At 44.1% G+C, this 18,455-nt stretch overlaps 1 protein-coding gene across 1 annotated transcript; it reads right to left on the bottom strand.

Annotated features, from left to right (window-relative positions):
- Window positions 1-5,601: 5,601 nt before the first annotated feature.
- MRPS36 (mitochondrial ribosomal protein S36) lies at window positions 5,602-13,142 on the bottom strand. The gene is made up of 4 exons (XM_045020736.1): window positions 13,005-13,142; window positions 11,075-11,138; window positions 7,385-7,587; window positions 5,602-5,974 (listed from the first exon to the last, which is right to left on the bottom strand). The coding sequence occupies exons 1-4, from the start codon at window positions 13,041-13,043 to the stop codon at window positions 5,957-5,959; spliced, it is 324 nt and encodes a 107-aa protein (XP_044876671.1). The 5' UTR covers window positions 13,044-13,142; the 3' UTR covers window positions 5,602-5,956.
- Between the last annotated feature and the right edge of the window lie 5,313 nt (window positions 13,143-18,455).

Raw genomic sequence — 18,455 nt, 5'->3', positions numbered from 1 at the left:
ACAGTCACTAAGCGACGCACGCTCGTCGCCCTTGGGCGCCAGCCCCGTCAGACGCCTGCCGCAGGCGGGGCAGGACCGGAGGCGCCGGCTCAGGGTTCCTGGAGGAACGAGGGCCGAGTCGGGGCTGCTACAGGGGAGCGCAGCATCTCGCTGAGCCCGGCGGGGTGGGGCGGCTGCGGGCTCAACGCTACCGCCCCTAGAGCTGCCCCAGCAGGGGGGTTTGCCTGAAGCACAGCCTGGCAGGCTAGGCCGGATCCCGTCCGACCGCACCGGCCAGGCAGCAAGGGGCTGGGCCCACTCCCCTGAGTGAGAGGCAGGGACGCCAACCTTTGGGCAGATGGGAGCTCGAGCCTGAATGAGAGACAGGCACCTTAAACTCTTCCCCGACATCCACCAACACTCGCTGCAGCTCACCCAGAAGCGCTAACAGGTTGCGGCTGAGACAAAGCTACAGCAGGCAGTGATATGGGCTGGAGGTACTATTGGGTTATCCGGGAGAGGGGGCGGGCGGAAGCCCACCCCATGCTAACGGATCCCCCCCCCCCAGCCTAAGGGGAGGATCTACAGGACCTCAGAAACCCACTAATTTTGCGGGACAACTAATAAAAGAACAGGAACAGGAGTGCAGTCAGAGGGTGATAAGAAGGGAGCCTGACTGGGACACCGAGCAGAGAACCCCGGACAGCACCCACTGATCACAGTATCTATTGGGTTTCCAGGAAATGGGGTGGGCTACGGAACCCCCCCCAGCCTAAGGGGAGGTGCCACAGAGCCTCAGAAACCCACTAATTGCGGGGGACAACTAATAAAAGAACAGGGACAGGAGTGCAGTCAGAGGGTGATAAGAAGGGAGCCTGACTGGGACACCGAGCAGAGAACCCCGGACAGCACCCACTGATCACAGTAGCAAGGTCTGCATCTTACTCAGTCCCAATCTCTGGTTCAAGGCTAGATGGAGACAAAAGCATTCCTGAAGCACACAATCACAGAAGATGAGGGTTGGAACAGACCTCACGAGGTCATCTAGTCTAACCTCCTGCTCAAAGCAGGACCAACCCCAACTAAATCATCCTAGCCAGGGCTTTGTCAAGCTAAGCCTTAAAAACCTCTAAGGAAGGAGATTCCACCACCTCCCTAATTAACCCATTCCAGTGCTTCACCGCCCTCCTAGTGAAATAGTTTTTCCTAATATGCAATTTAGACCTCCCCCACTGCAACTTGAGACCATTGCTCCTTGTTCTGTCATCTACCACCACTGAGAACAGCCTAGCTCCATTCTCTTTGGAACCCCCCTTCAGGTAATTGGAGGCTGCTATCTAATCGCCCCTCACTCTTCTCTTCTGCAGACTAAATAAGCCCAGTTCCCTCAGCTTCTCCTCATAAATCATGTGCCCCAGCCACTTAATCATTTTCCTTGCGCTCTGCTGGACTCCCTCCAATTTGTCCAAATTCTTTCGGCGGGGGGAGGGAGGGGGAGAACTGGACACAATACTCTAGATGTGGCTTCACCAGTGCTGAATAGAGGGGAATAATCACTTCCTTCGATCTGCTGGCAATGCTCCTACTAATGTAGCCCAATATGCCGTTAGCCTTCTTGGCAACTGTTTATTCCTATCCAGCTTCTCGTCCACTGTAATCCCAGGTCCTTTTCTGCTGAACCGCTGCTTAGCCAGTTGGTCTTCATCCTGTAGCAGTGCATGGGATTTTTCCGTCCTAAGTGCAGGACTCTCCACTTGTCCTTGTTGAACCACATCAGATTTCTTTTGGCCCAATCCTCCAGTTTGTCTAGGTTACTCTGGACCCTATCACTACTCTACAGCATATCTGCCTCTCCCCCCAGCTTAGTGTCATTTGCAAACTTGCTGAAAGTACAATCCATCCCATCATCCAGATCATTAATTGTTGCGTTACAAGCGGGCCGGATAAAGCACAACAACCAATATGATTGCAAGCAGAATCGTTTATTATTTACAATGCATCATATTATATAGGCTTCTCCATATTAGCAAACGTCAGACACACCAACATCACATTGCTGCTGATTGGTTCTTTGTCTGATACACACACTTTTCTCATGCATGGCCCTTTGCTTACTGATTTCCCATTTCCCATGCAATCCATCTGATTATGGTTTTGTTTATCACCTTGAAACCGATCCCAGCTAGGCCACCTGGCGTCTGCCTCCCTCTGGCAGTTCCCTACTTTCTCACAACAACTTTATCTCACCCCACTGTCCTTGATGTCCGCTGCCGTAACTTTCCACCAAGGCAGCATAGGGATAATGCAATCCCACAATTAATGAAGACATTGAACAAAACCGGCCCCAGGACCGACTCCTGCGGCACTCTGCTTGATACCAGCTGCCAAGTAGACATTGAGCCGTTGATCACTACCCGTTGAGCCTGACGATCTAGCCAGCTTTCTATCCACCTTATTGTCCATTCATTTAATCCAAACTTCTTTAACAAGATTACTGTGGGAGACCATATTAAATGGTTTGCTAAAGTCAAGGTATATCACATCTACCACTTTCCCCATATCCAGAGGCAGTTATCTCATCATAGAAGGCATTCAGGTTGGTCAGGCATGACTTGACTTTGGTGAATCCATGTTGACTGTTCCTGATCACCTTCCTCTCCTCCAAGTGCTTCAAAATGGATTCCTGGAGGACCTGCTCCATGATTTTTCTGGGGACTGAAGTGAGGTTGACCAATCTGTAGTTCCCCAAATTCTCCTTCCCTTTTTTAAAGATGATCACTATATTTACCTTTTTCCAGTTGCCTGGGACCTCCCCCGATCGCCATGAGTTTTCAAAGGTAATGGCCAATGGCTCTGCAATCACATCAGCCAACTCCCTCAGTACCCTCGGATGCATTGCATCCAGCCCCATGGACTTGTGCATGTCCAGCTTTTCCAAATAGTCCTTAACCTGTTCTTTCACCACTGAGGACTGCTCATGTCCTCCCCATACTGTGCTACCAAGTCCAGCAATCTGGGAGCTGACCTTGCCTGTGAAGACAGAGGCAAAAAAAGCATTGAGTACTTTAGCTTTTCCCATATCAGCTGTCATTAGATTGCCTCCTCTATTCAGTAAGGGTCCCACACTTTCCGTGACCACCTTCTTGTTGCTAACATAGCTGTAGAAACCCTTCTTGTTACCCTTCATATCCCTTGCTAGCTGCAACTTCAATTGTGCTTTGGCCTTCCTGATTACACCTCTGCATGCTCGAGTAATATTTTTATACTCCTCCCTAGTCATCTGTCCAAGTTTCCACTTCTTGTAAGTTACCTTTTTGTGTTTAAGCTCACTGAAGATTTCTGTTAAGCCAAGCCAAACCTGCCATATCTGCTATTTTTTCTGCACACCGGGATGGTTTTTCTGCACACCGGGCTTCTTTAAAATAAAGCCAGTTCTCCTGGATTCCTTTCCTCATTAGCCTCCCAGGGGATCCTGCCCATCAATTCCCTGAGAGAATCAAAGTCTACTTTTCTGAAATCCATGGTCCTGCTATAGGATTATCCAACAGCAGTGGAAGTACAGTAGAAGGATAAAATTGACTTTGAATATTCAAAGTGGGGTTTTTTTGGCTTTATTTTCAGAACTTTGGAGGAAGATGGTGATTTGGAAGGTAGAAGAGTCTTTTTTTTTTTTTTTTTAAATCCAGTCACTTCATTGTGCACCTTTGGGCCCTCAAACTGGTTTGTAGAACAGAACTTCATGGTTAATATTCCAGCTCTCAAGTGGAATCATTTTCAGGAAAATTTGGATAGATTATATAGTATATGCCTTAGACTCAGACCTATTACGTCCATGCTTCACATTCTGGATATGACTTCCCACCAGTGCCAGGAGTAGTGGAATGTGCAATTGATTTAACAAAACAGTTTATTAGACCCATAAAATTCAAAATGAGTTTTTGTAAGACAATGCTTTTTTTCATTGCCTCTGCATTTTAACATGGTGTTATCCTTTCTATGCAACATATTCCATTGATTTAAAATTATTCTTTTGCTGCCATCGCTCAATTATACTGGAAGTAGCAGCCAACCCCCAGTTAGAACTGTTCCTATTGACCCATTAATCTGAAATAACTTTCAAGACTAGACAAGGCCTTAGTTATTTAAAGTGTGAATTTAAAGCACAAAAAATAATCCAGAATAGCTCACTGTGTGGACATACTTATTCTGGAGTACGCGTTGATGTGGCGAAGCTATTCAAATTAATTCTCCCAGATAGACAAACCTAAGAGTTGAATTAACTCTCTTTTCTTTGTCCATGTGTAAGTAATGCATAGTAATAATATGAACAAACTTCTCTCATCTTTGTCTACTATACTCTGCAGTATGTTCTGGCACCACCATTTTGTATTTTGGGAAAATAATAGTCTTTTCAGAGCTCATGACTCAGAATCAGGAGATATGGCATCTATATTCCTTGTTCATTCAACCACTTTGTGCCTCAACTCCCCTCTTCAGTACATTTATTAGTATTTTCTGTCAGCAATATTACCATATCACTGTGACAAAAAAGTATTGTTGTACAGTGTACACAATTCACCAATACATTTAAAACTCTATGAGATAGTTGGGAGAGATGGTTCTCTAGGAGGACTTGAAGATGCACTAAAACCTGGTTGTAACTGAATATTTTATTTCCTGAACAATGTTGTCAGTGACAGTTTAAGTACTAAGACAGACTGGTAGTGAGTTGTTGGGGGGGGTTTTGCTACCCAAAGAGAACTGATATAGAATTGCCCAGCCCTACCTGTAGATATGGCATATTATTTTAAAATGGGTTTTATTTGTCAGCAACAACATTTCAGGGCTTTAGTGTTTAAAATTACTGTGAAACATACAGAACCAGTTAATTTAATAGAGCACTCACTGCTCTAGTTGACAAATGAACCTGAAAACTATACTTGGATACAATCTTGAAAAGATAGGAGGCAAGCCCTTTCCCCATCATGAGCCTGCAACTTTGCCCCTCATGCCGCTTCTGTATCTTCTAAGAAAGGCCTGAAGTCAATTTTTAATAGGTTAAAAGAGATAAAACAAAAGCCTGATTTCTGCCTTAGTAGGCATCAAGGGACTGAAGGGAAGTTCTCCACCTTACTGGGCTAGTGGTGTAGTTTAACCTATTAAAATTGCTCAAGGCACAAAGAGTACTTAACAGATGTGGCACTCAAGTTAATTTTTTTAGTCTCCCTTTTACCCAGATTAAGGTTAATTTGTCAAGCAAACATGAAGAGAAGTAAAGGCTACCTGTAGTTTTCTTCTTGAAACCAAACCCATCAGCCCCATCATATACCTGACTTCTAAAGCTCAGGAAAGCAAGAATCAGTTCTGAAAGGTAGTTTTGTCTAAAACTGTAGGCAAGTGAGTTTAAGAGCTGTTCCAAACACAATTTTAATTACTAAAATTAGTTCAAGAATAAGCTAATCATCTCTATCTTAATGCTGTTCTCACCCTAGGAAGCATTTAAACTGTCAGGGCAAGCAGCCACCGTGCAGCAGGATGCCAGAATCAAAGCTTATTTTTATATATCTGTCTGAAGTTGAAAAGTAAGAACCTTAAGATTTCTTATAATAAAAAGTAGCACTTTACAATGCTCATCTTATGGGCCTGAGAGATTTTGCACTAGATCTGGACCTTTGTTTGTGGATCAACAATGGCTACAAAAGTAGATATTCTTGACAATTTTATTACTTAAGTTACATTTTAATAGTGTAGATTTCTAAAGCGGATTCAGACAATTATCTTAATCAGCTTTTAACAGAAAAGCTGGCCCAGAAACATACATTAGAAGAGAAGTGGTCTAAGTGTCAACTTTCTCACCCCTTTATACAGGGTCTTTATTAAAGCTATTAACAAACTGTTTATAACATTCAGAGTGAGGAAGGCCTTTAATGTGAATACAGTAATTCATTCAGCAGTGGTGAACAAATATCTTCTGTAATTATTCTGGACCTCCACGCTGTAAAAGAAAAATAGACAATTACATGTCTTCTACTAAAAGAAATGGAAGCTGACATGCTGGTTTGCACTTTGTTATTACTGAGTAGGGAAGTACTGTTTTCAGTACTGGGTTATTTGCACATTTAAGAATTCTACCTTTTATTTATTACTTTTATGGACACAAATTCTACTTGTCTTAGATGTTGTAAAAAAAAAACCTTACAAAAATCTGAGAAATGTTTATGTAACTTCTTATAGGTCAGTGTAAAAATGAACACTGCAGCATTACACTGGTGAATAAAAGCCTGCAAAAGAAACTGACTAGTTATTTTCTTTGTCCAAGCTCAAAAGTGCAAAAAAGACAGTAAAAAGCAAGCTTCCTGTTTAAACATTCTCTGTTTTAATAATCTAAGGTGTCCAGAAGATGTTTCCACTGTTTTCCTGCTAGACTTTTACAGCTTAATACCTCTCATTGCTGGGAAACTTTTAGGCTGAACGTCAGGAAGTTTCACACCTTCTTTAATTCCATTACTGCTAGTTATAGCCCTCTTTCCACCCTATATAAAAATTTCTCTCTATCATCAATGTTTATATCCTTTGAATACTTGTGGACTTAATCATCACCAAATCAAGTTATACAGATTTAGTTCTTTTAGTCTTGCCTCAAACCCATCCCTCCAGCTCTTTAATATTTTTGATATTCTTCTCTAATCTCCCAATTTGTCACCATCTGGTGACCAAGTGCTCAAAACTCAACAAATTACAGGTACAATGCCATTTTGTAGTCAATTAAATTTTCTGCCTCTCGTGTACTTGCATAATGCTGCAATATTAGTTTGCAAACACTATAAGGGAGCATTTAAACTCAATTTGTTTTCTGTGAAATAATGAATATTTGTTTCTGTAATTTTTATTCCTAAACACACAACCTATATTTTGAGCATAAGCTACCTGTTTATTCATAGACTGAAGAGGCTAAACTCAAATGAAAGGATCAGCACTTTGTGCAAAATATAAATATACTAATTTTAATAGAAGTACATGTAGACAATTGTAAATACAATACGTAATGACACTGAAATAACATGGTTTAATGGATTAAATGTAGTCTAGAACTTCAAAACAAATTCTAATCCTGATTTTGTCACTGGCTTTCTGCGTGACCGTGGGCAAATCACGGCCTCTCTGTGTGTATCAGTATCCTGAACTGCCAAACAGGGATACCTTATCTACCCAGCTTGTGTGTTGCAGAATATTTAGTTTGCATTTACTGCAAATTAAGTTGTAATGCTTGATGTAAGTGTAAAGTTAACAAGAGTTAACTTGGATAAGGATATTTATCATGTTGTCCAGAAGTTGTTTTGCAAAGTTTTCAACATAGTGAATAACTACAGAGGACATATGTAGTAACAAATATAACAAAACTTACTTGAATGTATTCCATCTCCTCATCTGACATCAACTTTCTCCTGTACTTTTGAGGTAATGTTTTTACTAATTCTGTCGTGTCTGGTGTGCCTTGTACTCTACTAATGGATGAAATGTTTTGAAGGGCTGGTGGTCTGTCTCCTACAGACATCTGTGCAGCTGAAGCATGGAGTGGTGGTACCCTTGCTTGTAGAGATTCCTGCACTGAAACCCAGATTTCAAAACCATGTATAGAAGTACAAAGAATATTTTAATACCTTAACGGGCTCGAGTATAGTTATTCATTAGTGCAGTCAGTAAAAGTTAGAAGGTACTGGTCGTGCAGTAGAATTTCACTATAAAGCTACTTGCATGAATTTAAACCCCTTCCTTCTCACCATATACTTTTATTTTCAATTTTAGGGACTAATATAGCAATGAGACCATTGATACAGTCAAATTTTGAGAGTAGGAGGAAGCACAGATTGAAAGGGATAGGTACTGATGTTGCAACAGTAGCTAAACCAGTACATAGTTTTACAAATACTTACATTGGGAAGCCGTAACTGCAGATTAAGAACATACAAATACACTGTGAGGCACTGTATTTATAGAATGTCATAAGCATGTGGGATTCTTTAAGGTTTGGTCATTATATTTCCACTCAAGTAGTTTACAATACAAGTTGTCCACAAAGGGACAGGTCTATGGGAGGATGAAGGTTGTAACTGAAATATTACAAAATGTGGTTTGTATTATACCCATTTTTAAGGCTTTGTTTGTATTTTTAATTAATTCATATAATATAGTTTGTAGGTAACATCCAAAATGAAGGTCACAGGGAGTGGAGGTCAGTTGCTGAATGCTGACCAAAATGGGTGAGTTTTGAGGGATTTCAGATGCACAGGGTCAAGAAAGACATTCCAGGCATAGGAGACTGAGAGAAGGCATGGAATAACTTGTAGAAAAGTACAGAAACAGCCTCAAATATAAATAAGCACTTGGGTTATGAGCTGGGGAGTAGGAAACTAGGTGTCAGAAGGGCCTTGAAGCTGCAAGGATGGAAGATTTTGAACACGATATAAGTCGCAAAGAATCCTGTGGCACCTTATAGACTAACAGACGTTTTGCAGCATGAGCTTTCGTGGGTGAATACCCACTTCTTCGGATGACTGCTTGCATCCGAAGAAGTGGGTATTCACCCACGAAAGCTCATGCTGCAAAACGTCTGTTAGTCTATAAGGTGCCACAGGATTCTTTGCTGCTTCTACAGAACCAGACTAACACGGCTACCCCTCTGATACATGATATAAGTCAGCATTGCATGGCAATGCAAGAACTTGATGATGAGGGCTAGATGGTCAAAACAGCCAATAATGAATTTTTCTAGTGACGATGTGTTTATATAGCATTCATCCCTCTGGACAAAAAAACCCTATAAACAAATGATTTAGACTTGACAACACAGTAGACTACACAATTACAATATCCTGTGGAAGTAAAGATTCCTAATTCAAGTCCCAAGTCCCATGGGAGCAACATTTCCCATCCTATTACACCCCCAGCCTCAATTTGTGGACTAGAGTGAATGTAATGCAAAAGTCAAGGAAGCCAAAGATGCGGAGGCTGCAGTAGCCCAGGTGAGAAATCTTTGGCTTCCTTGATTTAAGCAGCAGTGATAAGATAGTTGCAGAATAAGCAGTAACAGGAGTTAGCAATCCTAAATGAGTTAAAATGTACAAGGAGTCAAATGTGAAACTATGCTTGCCAACCCAGGGGACCAGATGGATGATGAAGTTGCTGATAAGGTCAGAGAAAGAAGCAGAGGAAGATGAGTTTTTCAATTTTAGCCATGTGACGTTTCAACTGATTCAAGGATATTGAGGAAGAGATGTGGGACTTAGCACTCTGGGTGACAGCAACAGCAGAGAGACATATTTAGAGTTGACAGTGAAGAAATATACTTGATACCCTCAGTATAGGTAAGGCTTCCCAGATACTGAGGAGGGAACCAGGAACAGATCCCTCAAGGCCAACCAGTCAAGTATACAGCCAACCACAAAAGCATCACATCATGGTAAAATACAGGCTATTATATTCTAAATCACTACAGGATGAATGGATTGAAAATGTACAGAATAGTCTTGAGGTGACAAAGGCATCAATCTATCTATCTATCCACACACACACCCCCATACAAAAGAAATAGTCACAACCAAAGCTAGTCCAAAATTTTCCAGGGAAACTGAAGAGTCATGCTGGACCGCAGATGCTGGGAATCCCAGCAGGGGCTCAATGAAACTGAGATTCAGTGAATAGCATTCTGATTAGTTTCCAATATTTCATTCCACAAACACCATGTTTCAGTGTCTCCAAACTGAAATTTTGGATTTGTTGAAATATTTAAACAAATTTGGTTTGGTTATGATGAGAACAAACCCAACTTCTGAAAAGCTGAAATTTCTCATGAATCAAAAATTTGGAGTTTCAGCCAGCTCTAATCAGAACTTGCACATCAGATTTAGAAGAATAAGAGATGAGAAATTAGTTGTTTATTCAATCATTGAAAAAGATTTTCAATAGAGTAGAGGGTGTTGGAACTAGATACAAATTAGATGGTGTGTCCAAAGACTGCATAGAATTCTGCCAATACACTTCATTTTTTAACAAAAATATTCAATGGGAATTCAAACTCAGGTCAAAACCACCAATCAAGCCAAAAAGAAAAATATTTTTATGGAGTGCTTCCAACACCAGGGTTGAAGTAATTAGATTCCAAGAATTAAAGTTCTCATTTTTCAAAATTCTATAGTAATGTTCATTATATCTACCTCTACCACCACCAGTGAAAAACCTTAAAATAAGTGGTGAGCTCTGGGGACATAAACAGGAAGAAGGGATCCTTTAATTTTAGGTGCGCTGAACAGGTTTGACTCCAATATTTAAGAAGGTCTCATAGGTACTGAATTAAAAGAGGAATGAACCAGGAATTATCACAGCCTCCAGACAAAAAGAAGTATTAGGCCAGAATTTCATAAAAACCATCTCCTATTTTTGTTTCAAATACTTTATTGAGTCAAGAGGAATGTTAGTCATAACAATACACAATCCCATTTTAATGGAGCAATATGACAACTTTGATGTCTACATATGATGGTGATTGGTATGCTGTAAGCATCAATGTAGTAATATACAGATATACAGTAAAGTCAGATTGAGTACTGTTTTTTTAAATATAACAACTTTTTCCCCTTATGCATAGTGGGAGTAAACTGCCCTCTCAGGTACCATCAGGATTTTAAATATTGCAGACAAAGCAAGGAAAAAGTGACTGCCTTTTTGCTGCAAACTTCATTGAAAATTCATGCTGCTTAAAAGTGAGTTTAGCACAGCCTCTCTTAAATGGAGATTAGTGTTTGCAAAATGAGCTCATAGTATAAGATTAAAGTCGGAGGATAAAAATGGAGATCCTCAAAACTCTGCCTGGGCAACAAAGGAAATAAGGTAATCTCAGTTTTATGCATTAAGTATGGTCTGTTTTCTAAAGCATAAAATCAGGCAGCTGCCACCAAACTAGGTCAATGCTCAGAAACAATTGAGCCAAAATTGAGCCATAAGCCAAAAAGAAACAATGTGTCATGGGTCCTTATGTAAATACTAAGGCAAATAAATATGATATGGTATAAATTTTATTTACAAATGAAATACTTACTTTTAGGTTTGGGACTATTTTTTCTGTCCGGGAACTTGATTAAGGGTGTATGTGGCTTGACTACCTAAAACAAGACACAGCAGTGGAAGGAGGCAGGGAAAGGGGAGGAGAGGGGAGGGGAGGGGGGGGAAAGGGGGGAGAGTTTGGGTAAATAAAATATAAAAGTTCACGAGATTTTCATGGCAAGAATGCTACACACTAAGCAATTATTTTTACCCTGTTGCTTTGCGCTTTCATTAACACCAGATTTGGGAGATTTACAATAATTTAAATTTTATTTTTAATCAAGGCTAAGACTGCCCAAGTGACATTTCAGATTCAAAGATGTATTAGACTGTAAAGCAAATGCAATGTTTTTTTAGTTTCCACACAACTAACTATGGCTTATAGAGGAGTAACTATAACTGCAGTATAAATTGGATTCTAAGGTTTTTGTAGTCTCAGAAGTAAACAGCTATATATTAGTAGGTGTGGAGTTCAACCCCCATCTGCATTAAGATATTTTTTGCAGGGATTTGGAGTGGAGCCTGGATTTGGAGTGCCGAGCAGTAGGTTTTTGCCCAGAGCTGGAGTGGAGCAATTCAAAAATTTGATTGCTCCAAATCCCTGATTATTTGCATCGATTTTTTTCAAAAAGTTTATTTCTTTAAAATAAAAAAGGCTTTCCCTCATTCCCAAGAACAGCAGTTTATGAGTTGCAAATAAGCATTTATGGGAAGGTGATATTTTGAAGGTGCAGTAGCCCTGATGAGAAGGAGATTATGCAAGATAGGCAATTTGCTGGCATCCCTATAGCAGTAGGAATAATACCACAAGAGAAGCAGGCAATTGAGCACTGGGTCCAACAGACCAGGTGACTAGTCAATAGGGGTAGGGAAGAAAGAGATGTGAGGACATCAAGACATTGGAGAGCCCCTACTTGCTTGGTCCATGAAGCAGAAAAGCAAATTCCGCTACACACAAAGTGCTATCAAAGGCACAAAGGAAACAAAACTGGAAAAAACAGAAAAGATTTTTTTTCCTCAAATCCCTTTCATGTATCTTAATGGTTATTTGTACTAATAGCAGGGGCTTATTTCTGACTGAGGTGTGATTTGCAAGCTGGTGTCCCTTTAAAGGGAAGCTGAAGACAGTTGGAGCAGGCTGTTGCCCACATAGCTAAACCAGAATGGAAAGAATTGGAAGAGAGGCTCTTGAAGAAAGAGCAGCGAGGATTTGTTCCCTCCCTCGGTTCTGCGCCCTCTCTCCACCAGCTCCTCCGAGTCCCTCGAGGAAGCTCTCCCAGGGTGATCAGGCGCCGCCGGCATCTCCACGTACCGCACCCGTGCGAGGCCCCCCGGACCTGGGCTGCTGTAGTGCGAGCACCGCGCGCTTCCAGGCACCGAGGACAAAACGACGGGTCGTGCGACAGAGTGGGGTTGTGGGGACGCGACACGGCCCGCGCGGGGGGGAGGGGGCGGCAGCAGCAGCTCTGAAGGGAGCCTGGCTGTAGCCACTGGCACGTACCGCCCACGGAAGCAGGTGAGCCCGGGGGGCCTGTGGGCAGCGGCAGTCCGGGTCCGTCCCTCCCGCTGGTGGCGGAAGAGTCCCCGCCCCCGGCAGGTGAGGCCCCCACTGCTGTCACTGACCCCCAGCGCGCGCCCGGCCTCGCTCGTCCCCCCGCAATCCCGCAGCTCAGACCCGCTCGCCCCTTCTCCGGACTCGGGCCCAGAAGCACCTCGGCCCGCCACTGCCCAGCGCCCCCACCAGCGCCCCGGCTCCCCAACGGCACCTCCAGGCCAAGGGCATCAGCCCCGGCCGCTCCCGCTCTGCGGCTGCTCCGGCGTCTCCAGCCGCCGGCGGAGGTGGGCAGATCCCACCGGGCTCCCCCCGGGCGGCCGAACGCAGAGCGCCGGGCCCGCCCCCTTCGCGGGGAAACAACCCTCGTTACCTGAACGACCCTGCTGGCGGCCGCCATCTTGCTGCCCATGGTGACCCGCAGCCAGTTACTGCATCCTCCAGTCCGCGAGCACGGCGCCGGCGCGAGGGGCGGGGCCACGCAGGGGGCGGGGCAGAGCTAGAACTGCCTGGAGGGCGGGGCTGGAGTCAGGATCTCTGCGGGGGCCGGGCCAGAGCCGCCTGGGGGGCGGGGCTCTCCAAGGCCGGCCTTGTCCTGGCTTGCTTCTACGCTTGCGGCTGCCACATACACAATATTTATGGCTGGGTTCGTTCAGTTAGCAAAATACTAGCTGAGTACAATCTTATGCTGTACACAGAGGTGCTGGAACAATTTCTACAGTGGGGCTGCTGAGAGCCATTGACCCAAACTGTAAACCCTGCATATGAGAGAAACCACTTCAAACCAGGGGGTGCTACAGCACCCCTGCTTCCAGCACCTATATGGCTGTACATTCCCCATTAGACCCGACCTAGGTGTTTAAATACACTGCTCCAACCAGTTGTGAACTTTCTACCCTAGCAAGCTTGGCTTCCTCAGCAGTATCATTATAAGGCTTAGAGGTGATGTTATGTGCTTACACAGGGAGAGGCTATCTGGCAGAATGCTTATTAGTCTAGCAGAGTTAAAGTGACCATATTTTGCTGGGTACATAATTGGCATGTTAATATTTCCATAGCCACAATCTCCCATATTTTTGAACCATTCCTCTATAGTTGGACTATTTTTTTCCCCAATGAGATGCTATCAATAGCTGAGCAGCTACTAGCAAACAAAAGATCAAGTCTTCATTTCCTTTTGTGTGATCATTTCCAGTAGGAAGCCCTAGAAAGTTTACCAAAGGATCTTTGGTAATATATCCACCAAATAGTGATAGTTGGTTACAGATTGCATCCTATTGCTCTCCAGTGACTGGACAAGTCCACCATATATGCATAAAATCTCCTCTTTTACCACAATTCCTCCAACAGTTATTCAATCTCTCTCTACATTTTAACGTGACTGGTGAGAGGTACCATTGAAACAGTATCTTAAATAAAATGTATTTTATTGTGCTACAAACTAAGGGTTTGGCTACACTTGCAGGTGTGCAGTGCTGGGAGTTAAAGCTGTCTTCGTACAGCTGTGTAGGGAAAGCGCTGGAGTGTGGCCACACTGACAGCTACCAGCGCTACAGTGTGGCTACATTTGCAGCGGTGTTGGGAGTGGTGCATTATAGGCAGCTATCCCAGCGTTCAAGTGGCTGCAACGTGCTTTTCAAAAGAGGGGGGTGCAGTGGAGTGTGACAGGGAGCGTGGGGAAGAGAGAGAGAGAGAGAGTGGATTTTTGGAGCCGACACTGTATCAGCTCCCTGCCTTGCAAATTCCGACCACTTCCCCCACACTCTTAAATGCAAATAGCCTTCAGACCAGATAAGCAGCTGCTCCCACGGACTCCCTTCACCCCCCACCATGCTGTTTCTCTCCTCAAGCAAACACTAGCTGTGGACATTCATCCCCCTGCCTGCCTCATTCACAGTAAACAGTAGCTATGTTTGTTTTTTAGATAAGCAGCTCCGGGAGCCCTGAGTTCACAACAAAACAAAGAGAGGCATCATAACAAAACAAAGAGTTCTTTAGTTAAAAGCATTATGGGAAAATTCCGGAGGTCAGTTACAACGTAGTAAGATTAATCACTGTTTACACTGGCACTCCAGCGCTGCAGTTGTTATTCCCCAGGCAGACGTGGAGTACAGCCAGCGCTGTAGCCAGGGAGATACAGCGCTGTATGTGCCTTGCAAGTATGGACGGTGAGTGAGTTGCAGTGCTGTAAAGCCACCACCAGCGCTGCAACTCTTCAGTGTAACCAAGCCCTAAGGTTGCTAGCCCTCTTTTCCATGCCTCTGGAGTAATTTGTCTATATAGGTCCTTTCCCCAGTGTCATATGTGGACTTTTGTTAGAAAAGTTGTAAAGATTATCAGTTCGATATATAAATAATAAGAACACTGTAGCTTGGCTTGACCAGACTGTATATGCCAAATAAGTTATAATGCCATCACTTCTGTTAAAGTTCTCTTTCTGTATACAATATTTTTTTGCTAGAAAGTTGAGTCAGGCATTATATCTCTCAAAAGTACTGGTGCTACAAAAGAGTGGTCTGGTTAATTTTGATCTCTAACTAGGTTAGAAAAGTTTCTTTACTGAACAGCTGGCCAACCATATGTATTATATGGCTCGTTGAATCTTTAAAATGCTCTAGTTTGTCACGTGGTTAAGATCTGGAGTATTTAAAAAAGTGTCATTGGGAAGGAAACAAAAACAAGAAACAAGATGTAATATATCAAAACCATAAGAGTTTTTGCTAAAAGATGTGTGTAAATTTCTGGAGGGTTTTTTTTTAATTAATCCATAATTAAATCCATCAATAGCCTAATGAGGTTTACACTGGCACAACTTCTTTGTTCAATAAAGACCCAGTCTTTGGCGGTGTTAGAGTGCCACCAATCCACTACTGCTTTGCGCTATCTGGTTTTCATAGTACCATAGAATATTTGGAATAGCGAGTCCATCCTGTTTAATAGGATAGTACAAAATGTCTGCACTGACTCGTGGTCTTATCTTATTCCATATACATTATAACAACATGCTCTGTATTCCTGCTAGGGTTTTACCTGAGATGATTACAGGCAGATTTTGAAACAAGAAAGATACTTAGCAAAATGTTCATTTTGACTGCAGCAATTCTTCCCAACCAAGAAATTGCAGACTTTCCCCAGCACTACAGATCTTTTTTAATTTGCTGAAGTCATGGTTTGATATTTAAATCATAGAGCTCTTATAATTTGTTTGAGATTTGAATTCCCAAGGATCTTATAGAATCTGATACCTATTTGTACCCAGATATGTTCAGGAAGAGTGACTTTTCAGATTCTGGACAACTTATAGCTAGCATTTCAGATTTGGTATAATGTATTTTGAACCCAGACACTTCTCCAATTTCCTGGATTTCTTTAGAAACTAATTTTAGGGAAATATTGCCTTAGATAAAAATATTACATCATCTGTATATAAAGCTATTTTCTGATGTGTTCCTGTCCAAGTTTTATTCTTATGACACATTAACTGTTCCTTAGCACCAGTGCAAAAAGTAAAGGAGCCAGCAGGCCTAGTCCTTCTGTGTAATTCAAACAGGGGAGACTTAATCTGATTAACTCTCAGCTGTTTTTGGGGTGGTGTAAAGAGCAGTTATCCATTTAAGTAACTGAGACCAATGTCCACATAGACGGGACTTGAAACAAAGTTCCACTCCATTCGATCAAAGGCTTTCTCTGCATCAAGTCGTAACAAATACATTTATTTTTGTTCTGGCATTATGGATGATTGCAAGTACTTTCTGAATGTTGTCTGACATTTGTCTATCCTTAATAAATCCAGTCTGATCTGGATTTATATAAGGTGAGAACACTGACTGCAATTGGCTAACTAGTAATTTTCCTAAAATCTTTGTCACGATGCAGCAGTGATATGGGTCAACAGGAGCTGCATCACGATAGGGAGAACTGCCTCTGCAGATGTTTCTTAAAGTCTCATGACATTTAGAGTGGGCGGCTTGGGTGGGAGCCTGCTGTGGCTTAAACTTAGGTTTAGCCGGAGCCAGAACATAGAGGCCCAGAGTCCGAAGCGTCGGATGGGAGTCTTTCAGGCCATGCAGTTTTATTATATCCATTTGTTCCACAAACAGAGCTTTGCTGTCAAACGGGAGGTCCTGCAAGGAGGTGTGTGCCTAACTGGACAACCCAGAAAGCAGGAGCCATGACGCCCTTCTCATGGACACCGCAGAGGCCATGGACCATGTGGCCGTGTCTGCCGCATCCGATTCTGCCTGCAGGGTTGCCCTGTTAGCGGCTGTACCCTCCTCCACCAGCGCTTTGAACTCCTTCCTGTCACACTCCTGGAGGGAGTCCTCAAACTTGGGCAAAGAGCCCTACAGATTGAACTCATACCAGCCCAGGAGAGCCTGATGGTTTGCCACCCGTAACCGGAAGCTCGAGGATGAATCCATTTTCCTTCCAAATGAGTCCAGCCTCCTTGAATCTTTATTTTTTGGTATAGGGGTTGGTTGACTCTGCTGCTCCCTCTGGTTGACCGACTTGACAACCAGAGGGTTAGGGGAAAGATGGGTGTATAGGTATTCATGCCACTTGGTGGGCACAAAATACTTGCCTTCCACTCTCTTAGAGATTGGGGCCAATAAGGCCAGGGTTTGCCATAGGGCATTTGAAATTTTCACCACCCCTTTGTGGAGAGGCAAGGCCACCCTGCCCAGTACTGAGGCGGACAGTACGTTAAACAGGGAGTCCAAGGGCTCCTCCACCTCCTCTGCCTGGAGGTTGAGGCTTGATGCCATCCTTTTTAATAGTTCTTGGTGCGCCTTAGAGTCCTCCTGTGGGATGGACGGAGGAGAGGCCATAATTGCCTCATCAGGGGAGGGTGAGGAGGTCAGTGCTGTACTTTGTGTGTCCACCGGCACCGGAGGGTCCACATCTTAGTCAGTTTCTGGGCACAGTGCCGAGGATGTACGTCCCATTGGCTCCTTCCTCGGAGTCTGGGAAAGGGAGGCCAATGGCCCTTCTGAGGCTCCGGCCACCGAGCAAACCCCCACCGGGGGCTGCGTTGGGGGACACAGTGCCCGCTGGTACCATTGCACCGGTCACAGGGCCCGGTGTCACTGCAGCTGCTGTGGCACTGGAGGAGCGGGTTGTTTGGCCTGACCCATCGATGGACAGCTACGAAGGGAGGCTGGGCTGACATATGACCTGCCACTGTCCCTGGACCAGGAGGAGCGGTGGTGCCGGGAGCAGTGCCGACCCTGAGACTGTGACCTCAACGTGGAGGACTGGTACCGTCGGTAACAGCTACTCGGCGATCGGTCCGATGGGCAGATCCGCAATGGTGACTCACCAGCAATCAACACCCGGGGCTGCGGGAGTGGTGCCGTGGCAGGGTCCTGGAGCGAGACGATGAATGGGAATGGCGTCGACATTTGTGTTGCGACCAGCTTTGATAGCCCCTCCAAGACGAGGGCCTTTGGTGGCACCTGCCTTGGTTCTGATGTTTGCTCCTTGAGGCAGAGCAGTGCCTGAATCTTGGTCAGACGGAACCCAGCCAGACAACCTGCTGGGAGTTGATGGCGACCCATGTGGACTATGCACAGAACGGTTGCTGAGCAGCAAATGGTGTCAGGAACGGGCCCTTGACCGAGAGAGAGTCGGGGGTGACTGTGGAGATCCTAGCGGTGGCTTGCCTCTGGAACGTGGGGCCAACATTGGCGGTGCTCCTGGTACTGGCATGGACATGATGTTTCGGGCCACCTGCAGGGCCTCCGGAGTGGAGGGCATCTGGAGAAGCCTGGGCCGGGCTACTCCGCTCGACTAGAGTCGGAGGCCTAGAGGCTGATGGGGATCA

This window comes from Mauremys mutica, chromosome 6 (genome assembly GCF_020497125.1).
Source record: "Mauremys mutica isolate MM-2020 ecotype Southern chromosome 6, ASM2049712v1, whole genome shotgun sequence".
Taxonomy (NCBI): Eukaryota; Metazoa; Chordata; order Testudines; family Geoemydidae; genus Mauremys; species Mauremys mutica.
The sequence above is the reverse complement of the archived record's forward strand: the minus strand, read 5'-3'. Positions and strand labels throughout refer to the sequence as shown.

What these genes read in the sequence shown, in the direction of transcription:
- MRPS36 (XM_045020736.1), bottom strand. Translation starts at nt 13,043, where the DNA reads ATGGGCAGCAAGATGGCGGCCGCCAGCAGGGTCGTTCAG. An exon ending in CCGCCAGCAGGGTCGTTCAG is followed by an intron (nt 11,139 to 13,004) that starts GTAACGAGGGTT and finishes GTCTTGTTTTAG; the next exon opens with GTAGTCAAGCCACATACACC. An exon ending in AAATAGTCCCAAACCTAAAA is followed by an intron (nt 7,588 to 11,074) that starts GTAAGTATTTCA and finishes TCTGGGTTTCAG; the next exon opens with TGCAGGAATCTCTACAAGCA.